This window comes from Anticarsia gemmatalis, chromosome 23, assembly GCF_050436995.1.
Source record: "Anticarsia gemmatalis isolate Benzon Research Colony breed Stoneville strain chromosome 23, ilAntGemm2 primary, whole genome shotgun sequence".
Lineage (NCBI taxonomy): Eukaryota > Metazoa > Arthropoda > Insecta > Lepidoptera > Erebidae > Anticarsia > Anticarsia gemmatalis.
The window spans coordinates 1,926,591-1,944,604 of NC_134767.1; the positions used below are offsets into that span (position 1 = coordinate 1,926,591).

General features: G+C 33.7%; 1 protein-coding gene across 5 annotated transcripts in view; it reads left to right on the forward strand.

Annotated features, from left to right (window-relative positions):
- mim (missing-in-metastasis) overlaps nucleotides 1-17,735 on the forward strand; it is a 206,923-nt gene extending 189,188 nt beyond the window's left edge. For all 5 annotated transcript variants that reach the window (XM_076129824.1, XM_076129825.1, XM_076129826.1 and 2 more), the window contains 4 exons: nucleotides 287-400; nucleotides 984-1,111; nucleotides 1,708-1,851; nucleotides 11,939-17,735. In XM_076129824.1, coding sequence (XP_075985939.1) covers nucleotides 287-400; nucleotides 984-1,111; nucleotides 1,708-1,815 — 350 coding nt within the window. In that variant the 3' untranslated portion in view covers nucleotides 1,816-1,851; nucleotides 11,939-17,735. The remainder of the gene's footprint in view (nucleotides 1-286; nucleotides 401-983; nucleotides 1,112-1,707; nucleotides 1,852-11,938) is intronic.
- Nucleotides 17,736-18,014: the final 279 nt, after the last annotated feature.

Genomic DNA, 18,014 nt, shown 5'->3' on the forward strand with positions numbered 1-18,014 from the left:
AACACCGTGATTGTTACCCGATGGGTGATTAGCCAAATTTTAATAATCATGCAACAAGAAGCTTTATTTAAATATTGCCTGCCGCTATGGAAAAAGGCGTGATTTAGTATATGTATGTATTTATAATTATGCAACGTGAATTTAAATTAGACATATGTATTAATATTTGTTTGTCCGTATTGGACACATCATGTTGAAACTATATAAACCTATTGTAACACCATAAACGTACCTACACATGATTTACAAATAAATTATCTTTATCTTTTTCTTATCTTTATTACAGATGGCGGTTTAATCGCAAGTTTAAGTGCTAAGTTAGCGCCGCAGCTGTCCCCGCGCACTTCTCGCCGCGCGATATCTACTATCACTCATTCGGATCAACCCCATAAAGGAAAAAGTAAGTATCACTGGCTATTGTGTGTAGTAGTAGTAGTATTTTTTTTAGGTTAAATATTTATTAAAGAAGATTATAACATAACGCTGTGACTAATGGGAGTAGTGAGAATGGGACATCTAATAATAATAATGTCCCCTGCCGACCCGGCTGCGGCGGTCATTTTTATTAAAACTGGCAAACGGTGCAGGACTTTGTTTATAGTATCCAAGTGTGTGCACAATACATAGGTACACTCTCTATTCCTTCATTCTCATAAGCCGGTGGGACGGATAGCCGACACGACCAGTGAGCGGTCAGGCGCAGGACCGACGGCTTTACGTGCTCTCCAAGGCACGGTGGTCTTCGACCTTAACTTCCTAACTCCGGACAATCTCTTAGAAGTTCATAACAGAAAATTTCAAAAAAGACTTTTGGCCTGGCCCAGGATTCGAACCCGAGCCCCCCAGGATTCGAGCACTGCAGTCGCATTCACTACCAACCGCGCCACAGAGGCGCTCATGGCACATCTAACGTCTGCGCAAATGACGTCTCAGGCCGCCTTGATAATCAAATTGTTATTTCATTGTGTGTGAATGTGTTCCAGGTTCGATGCCCGCGGCAGTGCAGCCGGCGTTCTTAGACAAGTTGTCGGCGACGATACAGCAACAGCGGCGGCAGTTAGACTCCACTCGCGCCAAGAGTGTTAGAGACATGATCAATGCTCACGCGCAGGTAAGCTCAGTTTTCATTAGTAACTAGCGGACTGGCCCTTCGTCCGGGTATATTACAATTGAATCCCCTAGATTCTCATCCCGTGGGAATTTTCATCCCATCGATCCCATCAAAACCTTGTGCCGACAGTCACAAACACAGTGAAAAAAGAACTATTCAATTTTGTTTACTTGTTAAAAAGTTATGCGCGTACATACATTTCAGTGATTAATTTTTATTTATATAGATAAGTGAAAATCAATTTAACTCGTCACTGTCCCATTGCTGGGCAAGAGTCTCTCACCGAAGTAACAGGGCGGTTAGATCTTGAGTCCACCATACTGGTCTGTTCAACCGCTGGGCAAAAGTCTCATTGAATAAGAGGCGCCTTGAGTCCACCACGCTGACTAACTGTGGGGCGGGGATATTGCATTGCTTCAAGTACTATATTAAAGAACTCTTAGAATGCATTCTTAATTTTTTTTTAACACAGTTTGGTTCGAACCCTCGGCCATCGCGCTATGCAAATTAGTCTTCATTATCAAACCCTTGATAAATCTAAATAACAATGAAGCAATCCAAGAAACTGTATTTCAAAAGTGATTTTTTATTTCCAGCCGGACCCTCGAGTATGTCACACATCATTGATGGAACAAATAAAACGCGGTGCAACGCTGCGCCGCAACAAACACTGCAACGATCGCTCCGCGCCTAAGATACGCTAGATGTTGCACTGTTGCTGTAACGTCTATTGTAATAATGTGAGTACACACCTTGTATTTTGTTAACTAAATCATATGTTCTCCACGCCTGGAACCCCTCTCCCCCTAGAGACACCGGACGGGGCCTTTTATCGCCCCTTTTCGGCAAAAAAGAATTTAGCGCCCCCTCTAGCCTATACTACTACATCTTAATATAGAGCCTTGGATGCAAGAGATTGACGGAGGTATACAAAAATCAGAATGTAAGACATCAATGACGGTGGCCTGTTTGACACAGCTACATTATTTGATAATGCACAGGATTATTAAATACAGGGTTTTTCACGTGGTTTAATGACTCAGGACAACATTTCCATAAAACATTCATCCCTTCTTCTAACCCTTTCTACTTCTTTTTTCGTTATAAATAGCCTGTGTTCTTATTCAATGTCAGCTCTATCTCTGCACAATTTAATTAAAATCTATTCAGTAGTTTCGACGTGAAAGCGTAACAGACAAAAGTTACTTTCGTATTTATAATATTAGTAGGGATAATCCAGATAAGTTATACTAAGGCTCTTTTTTTGTTTTTTTTTTTAATAAGACAACTCCCACACTAAGAATTGCTCTTGTGTCGCGGGGACTTTTACAAACATACAAACATCGTACACAAAGTACAACCAGATCCGAAACAACTGTTCGTGGATTGCACAAATAATTGTTTCGTGTAGGAATCTTACCCACGACCTCCCGACGCATTGGTAGCGGCTACAGAGTCAGTCAGAACAATGACTATGATTACGCGCGAATATATAAAACTTCATTTACAATATTAGATATTACTAACAAACCACGTCACAATTTCTAAAGCTTCCGATTTAAACAATATATGGAAAAATTAAAATACAATGTTTGTCAGCATTATAGCATGACACAATAATAAATATTTACAATCGACTAGTAGTCACTATTGACCTATTTTACGCTTTCTTTTAGTCATAGTGATGTCATGTTAAGTCATTCTTGTATTATTGATGAGCTTGCGTGATATGTAATTTGTCATCTATACTAATATTAGCTGAAGAGTTTGCTTGTTTGTTTGTTTGAACGCGCTAATCTCAGGAACTACTGATCCGATTTGAAAAATTCTTTCAGTGTTAGATAGCCTATTTATTGAGGAAGGCTATAGGCTATATATCATCACGCTACGACCAATAGGAGCGGAGTAGCAATGAGAAAAGTTACAAAAACGGGGAAAATCATGACGCGTTCTCTTATGTGACGCAAGCTAATTTGCGCGGGTCAGTTAGTTTTGAATACAAAGTAACTTACTAATAAATTTCTTGTAAGCTTTGATTAGTTAAATAAATTTTAATTATTTGGGCGATCAATATAAGTTGTTTATATGTTAGTAAAAATTTCCTCGACACGAAAGAAATACTTAGTGCGATAGTTGTCTTTTAAAAAAGGAAAAGATAATAACAAATATAATTATAAACGCTAAATGAGAACATAATATAGTGTCTCATTAACATATAGGCAATAAAAATAATCCTGACTGTTAAGTCACTGGTAACCTATTTTACGCTTTCTTTTAGTCATAGTGATGTCATGTTAAGTCATTCTTGTATTATTGATGAGCTTGCGTGATATGTTAGTTATTAACTTAATTAACTAGTGGCCGCCCGCGATTATGTCTATGTAGACTGTAATTTTTTTATGCTACTACACTATTATTAATAGTCACATTGTCATGTTATACAATATAGCCTGCCTAAATAAATAAACACAAAATTGAGGTTTCAGTTTCTAATTCGGGTAGTTTCTTTGATTTAACTAGTTTAATGACTTTATAGTAGAAACTAGTTTCTTCTAGGCTATAAGGTATTATATGAATGTCCGGGTTTAAACTATCTATGTATGTTCCAAATATTATAAAAAATCAACGTAGTTTCCAATTATTTGCATTTTTTTTTTTTTAAATCATTTATTCATATAATAGTACAAAATAATGTTTTACATGTATTCTCCTCGCCAAGCTACACAGCTTGTTGGCGAGATACGCTCGTTTACATCATGTTATAATGTACATGTATGCATGCATTATGTTTATATTACATAGGTACGTCTATAAATATAACTCAAAGGTGACTGACGTAGGCATCCGCTAAGAAAGGATTTTAGTCAATTCTACCCCCAAGGGGATAAAATAGGGGCTGAAAAATTATACTAAAATTCGGTCCTGAGTCACAAACCACGCAGACGAAGTCGCAAGCAAAAGCTAGTAAGATAATAAAACGGATTTTCCTTGCTTTATTTGTCTTTGACAATAAAGAACGGACAGGCAATAAATGACGAATAATAACATATATATACATATTGAATTCCTTAAATAAACTAACATAATATAATGTTCTAGGTAATTCTGATAGTATTTTGGGTTTAACTTTGTGTCAGTGATTTCTCGTTATTTCATATGGAAAACCTTTTCTTTAATCGCTTCTAAGTAGTAACAATTTAGTTCTGAATGCATTTAAAATGCCACAAATTTTAGAATGTGAGTCAAAGCTGAAACAACTCATACCTAGTCTCAGTAAATTCAAAAGTTTTTCCTATTCAATGTAAATCTTTAGGTATAGTTTCTTAATGTTAAAACAAAAATAGTTTGATATTTTTTTGTTTGCATTCTTGATTAGCTATTTGGAATAAACGATTTTTTGAGACGACTGCCGCTTTTTTACTAACTTTTACAAACATACAAACAACGGACACAAAGTTCAACTAGATAAGAAGAAACTTTTTCCCGAGGCAACACACCAATGACTTTTCGAAGTTATGTGTGTATTAGAAATAATTATCACATGCTCCAACGGTGAACGAAAACATCGTGAGGAAACCTTGCATGCCTAAAATTTGTTTAATTCATTTATTGAGGGCATGCAACGTCCCCAACCCGCACTTAGCCAGCGTGGTGGACTCTGGCCTAGCTCCTCCCTCATTACGGGAGGAGACCTCTACCCAGCAGTGGGACAATAATGGTTTAAATTTATTATTTTGTACCCGGTTAATAGGAATAATCTTGCCTCCTTATTTATGGGACTTACATTGTTTCCAGAACGCGGACGTATTTCATACTCCTCTGTTTTCAGCTTCAGGTATAACGGGCGTAGTATTATGCATGTATTCTCAAAACTTTTCTTGCAAACAATACAAAGAACAATATTATTATTTCCCGTTATATTTCAATTTTGTCGTCATTAACTAGGACATAACAAAAATAAACATTCACACCAAACATTAAAAATACGACCTTAAATTTAAACACATAAAGACTAAAATCATCTATCATATTAAAAACCTATCTTGACAGCCTTTGTAATTAAAATAGACCTTAAATTTAAAGAAATAAGGTTGAAATTTGCATACGTCTGTGGTTTGTAGGACGTAATATAGTGACATGTGCAAAATGATGAGCATTGAGTGGAAAACAATAACAAATATTATATGATCGTCACTTTCTGACGCGTTTTCAAATTGACCATAATATTATTTGACTTTATTTATTATTATTTCCTGTATGACCAGATGTATGGATGTGAATGAGGCAAGGGAAGTTTGTAAGGATCGTACCAAGTTGCGTTCTTTGGTCTCTGTCTATTCATCGTCAAAAGCGTGATTTTATGTACCTATGTATTATTTGACAGAATTATGGCAAAAGAAAATGGCAGCAATTGTAAAAAATACTGTTGAAATTTAACTTATTAATTTACCCGATTCTTATCCAGGACTGTTAAATCCGGCTGTTAAAGTAACCTTTCTTATTGTTCAATAAATAAATATCACTGGATAACTCTCTCTCTCAATCGCTCTTTGGATAACTTACACACGGTCATTTGATTCCAAACTAAGCAAAGCTATGGTAACCAGATAACTGATAAATATATACATTAACATCCAGGCTCAGAACAAATACTCGTGCTTATCACACAAAGATTTGTCCCGGATGGGATTCGAAACCACCACACGCGGCGGGCGTTACGGTTTTTGCGGCGAGGTTACCACATCAACCTCTGCGCCAAACGTGCAGTTTATTACACATTTCATCAAATTAATCATGCCTGTACATAAAAACCCATAATAATATAATTTTCATAATAATTATGCCGAGTAAGATTGAACTGAAAAATCCAGACAATGAATTATTAATATTATTTAATGAATCAGTTCTTATGAAATAATTACTTCACAATATAATTTATCAAAAGGTATTCCTCGCACATTCATAATACGTTAATTCCCATATAATTACTTAGAACATTTAATTTTAATAATTGTTTGGGTAAATAGTAATACTATTTCTTTCGTGGTTAACCATATTCGACGAATTTTCGTTTGTTTCAAATCACAAACATGGTATTTTGCTCTCTTTGTCATACGTGTCAAAATCTTTTCTCTACACAATAAAGCTCGATATTTGGGTACCTCACGAGCTCAGTGAAAAAAACTTAATGAACCGTGAACTCATTTGTGATTCTTGAAGCCAAAGAGATTTTATTACAAGTTTCAATGCGAATATACTTTTTCCCCGACCTAATATAATAAACTAGCGATCCACCCCTATTTCACCCGGTTTAAAAAACTATTTTACTAAAAAAACTTTACAACTTTTACACATAAACCTTCCTCTTGAATCCTCTCGAAAATCCTACGTTCAACAGGAAAGGCGAACGGCAGGTTTATATGAAGAATTCGTACAGCTTATAAAATGTCATGTTTAGGTTTACTCTTTGTTTTAATTGGTAGCTAATATGATAGACAAGCTTATTTTAAAATTCTTATATTTTTAAAAGTTGGGAGGTAAAAGTTATGTCCATTTTTAGAAGCCCCGATAGTTCGCTAAATTGCTCCGATGCTGTCAAAACCGCAATCCAAAACAACAGCAAATTAGCGGATGCGTAGACGTCAGACGAAAAGTGACGTCTCATGAGATTTTCTTTTTCTTTAGTTGTCAACAAATGTAAGCCATAGACCAAAAATTATTATTTAAATAAACAAATACTTTCTAAAAAATCCGGACTTCTAAAAATAATACTCCCAAATAAAAATAAGTGACTTAGTCCCCTTAATAAGTGGTACAAATTCTGTTACGAAACAACACAAAGTTTAAGCTGTACGAAATCTGCCGATCTCCTTTAAGGAGAAATTAGGGCCGTGCTAAATAGTAAATAAATTTGGGTTATAGAACGGCGGGACTCTAGGAAATCGCAGCTGAGGGGAGACGGCGGTGGCCTGTTTGATACAGCTACTTATTTATCTAAATACCGAAACCCATTAATTGTAATATAAATAAATCGTGTAAGCCAAGACTCTTTACTAAGATATTAGACAGTAAACTTCATTTTGTTAACCCCCGACGCAAAAAGAGGTGTGTTATAAATTAGAACGGCTTAATCTAACTAGCCAATCTATAAAAGGTACAAAAAAAAAGTCCAGGGTTTTTTAAAATTTTTAATTTATAGTTATTATTGCTGATACACAATTCGATTGTTATAATACAGGATAAACTAAAGAAATGATTAACAATATTATGTTTCATAGAATTGCTTAACATTATTTCTGCTGCGTATTGTGACGTCGCACTTTCCTTACCTTATAGGTATAGATTGATCATCCATTCAGAAGTGTTGCAGCACATTTTAATATAATTGTCATTGGATAGGTAAAGGAAAAACTCTCACTTTTTTGTAAGACGGTAACTATTGGGTCATATTATTATACTAGCTTTTGTCCGCGTGAAAAGATTTCGATTCGAAGATGTGTTAATCCAGGTTTTAAACTATTTATGTACAAGACATCGAAATATGTACGTTCAGTAGCTTTTGCGTGAACGAATATCAAATACATACATACAATATACAATAAATACACCCATCCTCATACACTTATAGTACTAGTAGAATATTATACATTATTGTCATCATCTAAAAGATAAAAATCTTGCAAGCCTGAAAACTTTTTCAACAGTTAAAGCATGTGTCAGTGTGGTGAACTCAAATCTAAAAACAGAGACACATGCAAAACCACTAATCAAGCAATTAAAATAATTATTTATTAACCTAAAGAAGAAATTGACACTAAAGGTATTGGAAATTGAAATGACCGTCCACCAATCCAGTCATCGTAAACATGACCTCAGTACCTTGTCATATCGTTTGTCCTAAATAAGTCCGCATTACGTCTTGTTTAAATTGGATAGTTGACCCGGTTAAAAATGAATAAACTTGTACTTTTACAAAGTTCATCTAAAAAGTTCAGGCTGTGTCCTTGCTTTTGGAAAATATCTTTGGAATTGTAATTATTACAGATAGAAACATTTTAATCGACACTCATTTGATACCAACGAAAATACGAAACTGTGACGTCACTACAGCGTATTCCATACTAAAATGTGTTTTTGACATTTCATAAAGAGCAGCTGATTTGACTGTAGTACCCAATTGTAAACAGAAAAGTGTCACTATTTGAAATAATGATGTCTGAATGAATGAACTTTCTAGGAAGATACACAAACTACGTCAGTCGGAAGGACATTAAAGGAATTATTAGCAGTTCATATTTATAAACGACCGTGACAGTTAGGGGAAAACAGCTATTTTTATAACACACGTCAATATTTACGTATTTACTTTCTTTGCATCACATTACTCAGAATTTCGTATATTTAAATTGCCTACATACATATTATGTCGGGGAAAGTCTTTTCGCATTATAATTTGTATGAACTTGTAATAAAATTTCTTTGGCTTCAAGAATCACAAATGAGTACACGGTTCATTAGGTTTCTTTCAGTTAGCTCGTGAGGTACCCAAATATCGAGATTTTTGTGTAGAGAAAAGATTTTATTACAAGTACATACATACTATAGTGCGAAAAGACTTTTTCCCCGACCTAATATATCATGCCTATTATGCCCAAAGGTGTAGGCAGAGGTGTATGAATGGCACCCATTTTCCGTTAGCATTGTTAGTTCCATGTAGCGGGCAAACCTATATCCATATATTTTTTTATTTTGTCTATTTACTTAAACCATGTTACCAAACTACCGGCTACTATTGGGGAATATTCTAATGTAAATAAAAATAACATCAATAATACCTTTAACTAGCCGAGAATTGAACCTGAGACCTCATGATTAGCCGTCGGTTACAATGCCAACCGCTAGGCGGTCAAATTTGATTAAAAAAAATATGTACACGTAAAACCTTTTATCCTCTATACTAACCGCTTAGGGTTTAATTTAGAAAAAAGTATATCTAAGTATAGCCTTCAACTACCTAACTGACTAATTTCATGAAAATCAGCCTAGCCGTTTAGGTTACTAAGTCTGAACTTTTATTTTCAACTACCTACCTGACTAATTACATGAAATCAGTCCATCCGTTTAGAATTTCAGTCACGCACAAACAGATACTAAACAAACACCTTTTATGGAATCATGACTGCTCGTGTCGAAGTCAGATTTTAGGTGAAAATGTTAATTCCCGTTTCGTCATATCTATTTGAGTTGTAATTAGTAAATTTATGTACAGTGAACTTTGTAATAGGGTATTTTTAGAGAAAATGGAAAACTGCTTACTGCTGGGCAAAGGTCACCCGACATGAGATCATTCCTTAAGTCCACCAAGTTGACTAAGTGTGGTTTTGGGACTTTGCATACCTTCGAGAACTGTTTTAAAGAGGTTAAGCCATGCTTACCGAGGTTGATCTGTGGATGGGTGACCATCTTATACATACCGAGTTCCTCCGTGTTTCGGAAGGCACGTTAAATTGTGGGTCCAGGCGAAGTCGAAGGTGGTCGAAGATCTTTGATAGTCAAAGTCAAAGTAAAAGTCAAATATTCTTTATTTCATAAACTTTAACAAGTATTTGAAATCGTCAAAATATTTTTTATCTACCACCGTTTCGGAAAAGCTGTTGCTCGTGAGAAGAAACGGCAAGAAACTCACGGCTTGCTCTTTTTAAATGTCAATATTTTCAAATTAATAACAATGTCATAATAATGAAATATAACAAATTAATAACAATGTCATAATATCAAATTGTAATACATTATTTTGAAATAGACTTGGTAGAAGCAGCACAGTCCCAAGCATTGTTATCATCTAAATAATCTTTAATAGTATAATATCCCTTACGACATAAATTACTTTTAACTAATAACTTAAGATAGTCGTTAACAGTAGTCAGAAGCTTGAAAGTCTGACAACCAGTCACGCCGAAGGGTATCGTGTTATAACCCAGGTAACTGGGTTGTGGAGTGTGTCGCTCCATGTAAAACATTGGTATTCAGCTACATCCAGTGAGACTGGAAGCCAACTCCAACATAGCTTGGAAGAAAGGCTAAACTGATACTATACATACACACATAACTTCGAAAAGTGTTCCCTCGGGTTCAAACCGTTTACCACTTTACTACTACTTACCATTTGAACTTGAATTGGAGGTACCAATTTATATCAACAGAAAAAAATCTAATTAGTTCGTCAGACTGCTGATGATTTCAAAAATATTAGTCACGTTTATTTACAAGTTGAAAAGCATTTAAGTTAAGTCGTAGAGGTTTTGTTGTATGTTTTGTACGACACCGTGACGTCATTAGCCTGTACGACAATTATAGGCCAATAAGTAATAAGTTATTAGTAAGTATAGACTTTCAAGTCAATTTATCGCGGTAATAATTAGATCATGTTTATAAAAAAAATACAACATTTTCACAATCTACCAATACAATTTTATTGTACTTTGTGACCGTTGTTTGTATGTTTGTAAAAGTCTCTGCGACACAAGAGCAATTTTTAGTCCAGAAGACGACATAAAAAAAAGGCTTTGTTTAGCTTCGGAATAACTGAGCTTTCGGTCTGCAACCACAAAACCGTTACTTTCGTATTTACGTTTATATGTGCAAGGTTCAAAGTCCGTTTCTTATACTAAGAAATCTATGACGAAGATGTTTTGCTATGTTTATATCGTTAGTCAGTAATATTAGTATTTTCCTACTACTGTAGGCATAGACGGTTACACCTATGCAACGGTTTATGCCTAGTTCAACATTCTCAAATATTTCCTTTCACAATCAATATGTAGACGTTCTATAAATAGACATGATGATTTTAAACAAATGTATCATGAAAGGTCAACGTGTCGTGGCCGTGGTCGCGTTCGTGACTAACGTCTTTCTGCATATTTTAATAGCTGCTTTTGAAAGAAAATATTGCCTATGTTTGGACCTTCGGTTTTCCTACCTTAACACCAAATTATATTTAAATCGATTCAGCACCCTTTTAGTTACGTGTAAAGTATTTTACGCAGATTATTACACATTTGCCTACATTTTCGGGAATAAAAGGCATGTTGAAATAAATGCTTACTTTAGCTAGTAGTGTATACGATTAGGATGTCTTGGGTTCGATTCGAGGGTCGGACAAGGGGCTGTAATTATCTATTAGAATAATTATCAGTAGTATGCTGGGGTTTCGTTCGTGTCTTCGTCAAAAGACTTGCCCCTATTATATGAGAATCACATTATAAACGACCAATTTTGTATTTTAATACACTTCTGTAGACCGAAAATTTGGTAGAGAGCTTTAGCATACACAATTAGTATACAACATAATTAATAATTCTGTTTATTTAAAAAACAAAGTAGCTGTATCACACAAGCCTATAATTATCTAAATTTTGTGTATTTTTGCGAGCTGCGAATTTTGCATACAAGGCTCTCTACCAAGTTGTCGGACTATACCTACATTATCGGCTATAACACTCATGTTAAACTAGCTGACCTGCGCAACTTCGCTCGCGTCACATAAGAGAGAAAGAGAGAGAAGAAAAATCATAATTTTCCCCGTTTTTGTAACATTTTTCGTTGCTACTACGCTTCTTATCATCGTAGCGTGATGTTATATATTATATCCTAAATAAAGCATTCCACGATAAATGGTCTATTCAACACAAATATAATGTTTCAATTCGAACCAGTAGATCCTGAGATTAGCGCGTTCAAACAAACAAACAAACTAACTCTTCAGCTTTATAATATTAGTATAGATTATATAAAAATCATTTAACAACGTTTTTTCTTTTACAGGTAAAAACAACAGCACGACGTTTCCCTAATATGTAAGTATATGGATGTACTGGAATTAGGACTGCAATCAAACATAACAAAACACAGGACATACAAAGATATCATAGAAAATATCATCAAAGCGAAATTTCTTATAATCGAAATTTTGTAACTTGAATTGTGTGTATCCAAATTAAAACGTCTTAAAAGAAAAAATACGGAACTCGGAATTACGGGTATTGAAACAACCTGTCCATAATCAATAGGGTATTTTACCAGGTTAACGAAAAAAATAAATGTGAATTTGACAAGAGAAGTTTGTGAAGATCGTACCAAGTGTCGTTATTTGGTCTTTGCCTACCCCTATGAGAAAAAGGCGTGACTTTTTGTATGTGTATACCTACTTTTGTTGATAAAATGCTTATGTTGCTATAATAACTTATTATATTTCAACTTTAAATTAATAGAGACAGAAACTTAAATTCCGATTTAAAGGCTAAACTTGTGCATCAGAAATAGGAGTTTAGTACAGCACTTCTAAAAAACAAATAGCAAAGTCATATTTTTAGTCACCAATTCTACAATACCCAATATTTATTTTCTGAATAATACCGTTTGAAATAGATTTTGTTCGTGACTGGGCTGGGATTTCCTCATATACTTTTGGCATTCTTTTCCCCGATGATATGACCTTATAAAAGGTATGATTATATTGCGGTTCCAAAAATACTTAGAATCGCTATGAAAAGTCATTACTTTTAAAAGCTACAAGGTCGTCCACATTCTGCATTTTTCAAAATTTTTAAGTTATAAACAAGGAAAGTCATTTTATTTTTTTATCTGTCTGTATTATCGTCTATGCCTATAACCTTCGCTCGCTAAATTTCACATTTCCTCCTATCGAGCCATGCGCTTTAATGGGTAATAAACATTTTCCTATGCGTAATAGTAACATTTAGATTCCAAAATTAGTTTTTCAAATGTTTTAGAGTTCAGATTCCAATATCATCATCATCAGCTTTGCTTTTCTTACAACTATGTTGGAGTCGGCTTCCAGTCTTGTCGTATGCAGCTGAATACCAGTATTTTACATAAAGCGACTGCCTATCGGACTTCCACAACCCCGTTACCCGAATAATAGCATGATACCCTTTGGTAAGGCTAGTTCTCAGACTTACAAGCTTCTGACTACTGTTAAGGACTGTCAAAGATTTTCTAGCTTTTGATTGCTGTTAACGATTGTCAAAGATCTTTGAAAATGACAGCCGGGACCCACAATTTAACGTGCCTTCCGAAAACACGGAAGAACTAGGCATGTTTAATATGGTCACCCATCCACGAAACAACCTTGACAAGTAAAGCTTAAACCTGAAAGATCGATCTGCTCGGCTATTGTTACATAGCTAAGAGCTCCTCAAATTCAGTTTTCAATATCATATTCCGATTTCCGTATTGTTACTTTATTACAGCAAATCACATCCCTGTAAATCAAGGGTTATGGACAATAGCGTATAAGTTTTTCAAAATATAAATTAATAGTATTAAGGAAAAAATATTATCAATTGTTAACATATTATATTGAAACATTTCATTTTTTGCTATTCGAATATTTTTTTAAATAATATCTCTACCGATTTGATAGACTTTACTGTCTGTAAAATGTATAACTGTCGCGTCAATCGCAATTGACAATCGTTGTTCATATCGCTTCAATCACCGTCAATGATATTGTCAATAGTGATTGATCGTTACCAGTTAGTCAATGTTCGTGTTTTTCTAACATTTTGTAGTATACTACTATGATATTAATGTGAAAATTCTTTGAGAAATATACACTAACAACATATCTTGAGAATGAATCTTTCTTAATAAGGGTAGAGTTCAATTTATGCGACTTTTCTATTCAATTTATTTGACACATGACTTAACTTTTTTCACATTTTTCGTTTCGTAGATAAGTGAATTAAATCTTGGATAATATGTCTTATAATATTTTCCTGTGAATCTATATCAATTCCTTTAAAAATGTTTTTTTTTTTTGAAATAAGTCGCATTTCAAGAGCCTACTCTTAGAGTGTCTGTGAAAAAAATCTTTGCATACATTAATTAACGTCACAATGTTTATAATATATTATATATTAAAATATAGCGTTTTATAGAACAATATTGTAGTTTAGGTAGACAAAATATTTTTCACGCCTAAAAAACTTGTATGTAAAGATTTTAATAAGTAACCTTCATACTGTATAATGTCTTATAGTTTGAAAATTAGTGTGTCTAGTTTGGGAGGCTAACTTTTTTTAACATAACCCTTTGACCCTAATAGCTATAAAACGTTTAAGCTTTAAATCAGCTACAAACTGTCTTATAACTTTAGTGTCAAACGGAAACATAGAATTATATATTTCTTAGAAATTATTCGCTCGTTTATTTTGAAAAAAAAAAAATCTCCTTTTTAACTATATTTTGCGACGAGCAGTACTGAATGCTAATATATAATATATGATAGAGTAAGTGTGTTTATAGTTGTAGGGTAGATGTTACATATCTATTAATATAGTGTTGTACGTCCATACTAATTGTCGCCGAATTATTTCAACACCCTGTATATTATAGTCGCTTGTATGGGATAAGAAACCAGACTTGGTGAAATTATTTTTGAATTTCCCACTACTGGGCTAAGGCCTCCCACTTTTCAAAATTTGCTTATAAATATACCATGGTAATAATAATAAATGATTATGTCAATATTTGAAATCTAACTAAATAAATAGAAATTTGGATTTGAATACCCAAATAGCCAAATAGTATTCAAACCGATTATTTTAAATTCATAATTTTTTAATTACGAGTCAAAGTGCAAACACGTAAAAATTGTATAATTTCCTTGCATTTCTGCCAAATAATTTATGTTAAATCAGATAACCATTTGATAAACGTGTTTAAGTTATATCAAATCAAACATACTGACTAGTAAGTAAATAAATAAATCATGAAATATTATCTTCTATACTATCTTTTGCAAGTCATTAATTAAAGTAATTTTAAAACTAAATAATATTTAACCCGTTACTATCCCACTGCTAAGTTAACATCTTCTCCCGGAATGAGGGAGGGGTAAGGTCTTAAATCCATTACTCAAAACTTTACATCCCTTCAAGAACTGTTAAAAAGGAATCTTTGTTTTATTTCAAGTCTGGTTTCAAAAAATCCTTTCATGGTGTCCTAGGTATCGTTTTAGTGGATATTATACAACATCATTATTGAAATACCCTTATAAAGTCTTACAGAAATTATTTCCGAATCATCAACTTGATTTATTCATGATTGATGATTCTATAACACTAAAGGAGAATAACTATTTGTGAAAATGACTATCTAATGTTTTATTTTAAAAATTGTTCTGCGTTTTACTCTTTAATTATAAAAAAATCCATACTAATTTTGTAAATGGAAAAGTTTGTATCAATAAGTGAACGTTTGTTTAAAGCTACTGGAATGACCTGAATACTTTTTGTCCCAGAAGATCATTTCGTGTGGACGAAGTCGCGAGTTGAAATATGACAAAAGTAAAATAAATTAAGAATCGTTTATTAATTTAGGGAAAATACCGACAGTCAAAAATACATGTGAATTTAGATACTAACAAAGTTTGAAAGGTGTGACATTGAGGAAAGAGCTGCCGGAAATCCCTGGCTATTTTTTATCGCTAAACTGTATCCATCACCTTAGCCTTTCTTTAAACTATGTTGGAGTCGGCTTCCAGTCTCACCGGATGCGGCTGGATACCAGTTGATGGAGGAACTACCTATAGGACCTTCACAAGCCAGTAACCTGGGTTATAACACGATGCCCTTCGGTCAGACTGGTTGTCAGACTGTCAAAGATCTTTGAAAATGACAGCCGGGACCTTCAAATCAGCGTTCCTTGCCTTTGCCGTTTTTTCCTTCCGAAACACGGAGAAACTCGATATGTATAAGATGGTCACCCATCCACAGAACAACCTCGGCAAGCGTTGTACATTCTTTATGTTACTAATCACCGATGTTATAAGGATAATGTTAATTTTTCAGTTGTTTTTTTTTCGGCGAAAAATACTTTTCGAGTGTGTTCATATACTATGTTTAATGTAGTTGAAGGTTAACTTGTAGTTAGACGTTACAGTAACAAATATTTTATTGATGACATATATTTATTTTTACATGAATGATGCGACCGTTTGCATTCCATTCTCACACAATGATATTATAAACAGGAATGTTTTAACATAATTAAGCTTGTTAATCTTCAATGCAAAAACTACTGAATTAATTTTGTTTAACAATTTGCACGGAGATCTAGAATACATTTTCGTGCACAAATTACGGAGAATTTTAAGAATATAGATAACTTTTATATGGTATACTCAAAGGTGACTGACTGACATAGTGATCGATCAACGCACAGCACAAACCACTGGACGGATCGGGTCGAAATTTGGTATGCAGGTAGATGTTATGACGTACACATCCGCTAAGAAAGGATTATGATCAATTCTACCCCCAAGAGGATAAAATAAGGGACGGAAATTAGTATAAAAATTATATCCTAAGTCACAAACCACGCGGACAGTTGCGGGCAAAAGCTTACTTATAAAGGTTAGTCACAGACCACAGAAGGATTTAAGTAATTTGACATGTCGATTGAAATATTTGCAATGTCACTATACACAATTGGAATGTAATTTTGATTATATGGGAATCCTACAATAACAAATTAAGTTTCCTCATGTTTTTCTTGTTATAGAATTTTGTTGCATTTTTAATTCAAAGAAATATTTTTGCAATAAGTAATACATTATTACGTTTATGTCTGGCGATTTTACATATTTCGGTTGCATTGTCGCCTTTTAGACATATATTATCACATTAACCCTCTTATTCATAAATATATATGAACTTATGACAGGCCTATAAAGAGTTTTGTTTCTTTCACTCCTTAGCGAAACGAAAAAGAGAAAACATATTATAGTAGTTTTTTAACTAAAATAGGTTTATAGTGTGTTTATGAATAAGAGGTTAATACAATAGTGTTGTATACACAGAACATATTGGTGATATTTTGCAGAAAGGTCAAGAGGTCCTGTATGACAAGATGTATGGATGCAAAGCTGTGCTTTCTTTGGTATCTGCCTACCCCTTAAAAAAACCTGATATTATGTATGCAAATAAATTCTAAGTTTATGCCGGCGTCGTCGTACTGGGTTAAAAGTATCCCATATTAGTACCTGTTCTTTTGCTGACGTTTAAAATATAATCTACCACGAATATATAGAGTTATATACCCTATTTAAGTCTTTTAGGGGCTAATTTTGAATAAAAAATATAAGTTTGTACCCACGTATCTCTATGGCAAATAATATCAAAGTAATAGCTCAGTAGTTTATTTTAAAAGCGTCACAGACAAACAGAATTTCTACATTTACAATATTAGTATGGATTTGTTTACTAGAAATGTTCTATACACATTTGTTATTACAAAAATAAATATTTTATCACATGTAAACCTATCAATAAGTTTATTATTTACCCGACTGAGCGACGCAGAAAAGGGTAGGTAATGTGTTTTGATAAAAAAAATGTTTGTTTGTAACATCCAAAATACTCTGCCTACATGAAAACAAAGCGTGATTTCATGTCTTTATGTATGTATGTATGTGTATGTAATATCCACTAAGACGTGACATTGTAACTTCCGATTTACTAAACTATTAGTTAAGAAGAAAACGTATGTAATTGATATAAAATGGTGAAAATTATAACCAATATTATGTCCCCCCGATGTTTGTTTTATTTACCTAAATCATTTACAGCTGTATATTTATTTAGGTCAAATGTTGACACATATTCAACGAAGTGAGAGAGAGAATATAGCTCTTATAAGCTGTTTAAACTATTAAGGACCAGTTTTACAGATAAGTTAATTGACAATTATAAATGTCAGTTAAATTATCTTCTAGATAAAGTTTAACACCATTAATCACTAGGTGTTCTTCCAACCATGTTGGAGTCGGCTTCCAGTCTTACCAGATGCAGCTGAATACCAGTCGTTTACATGG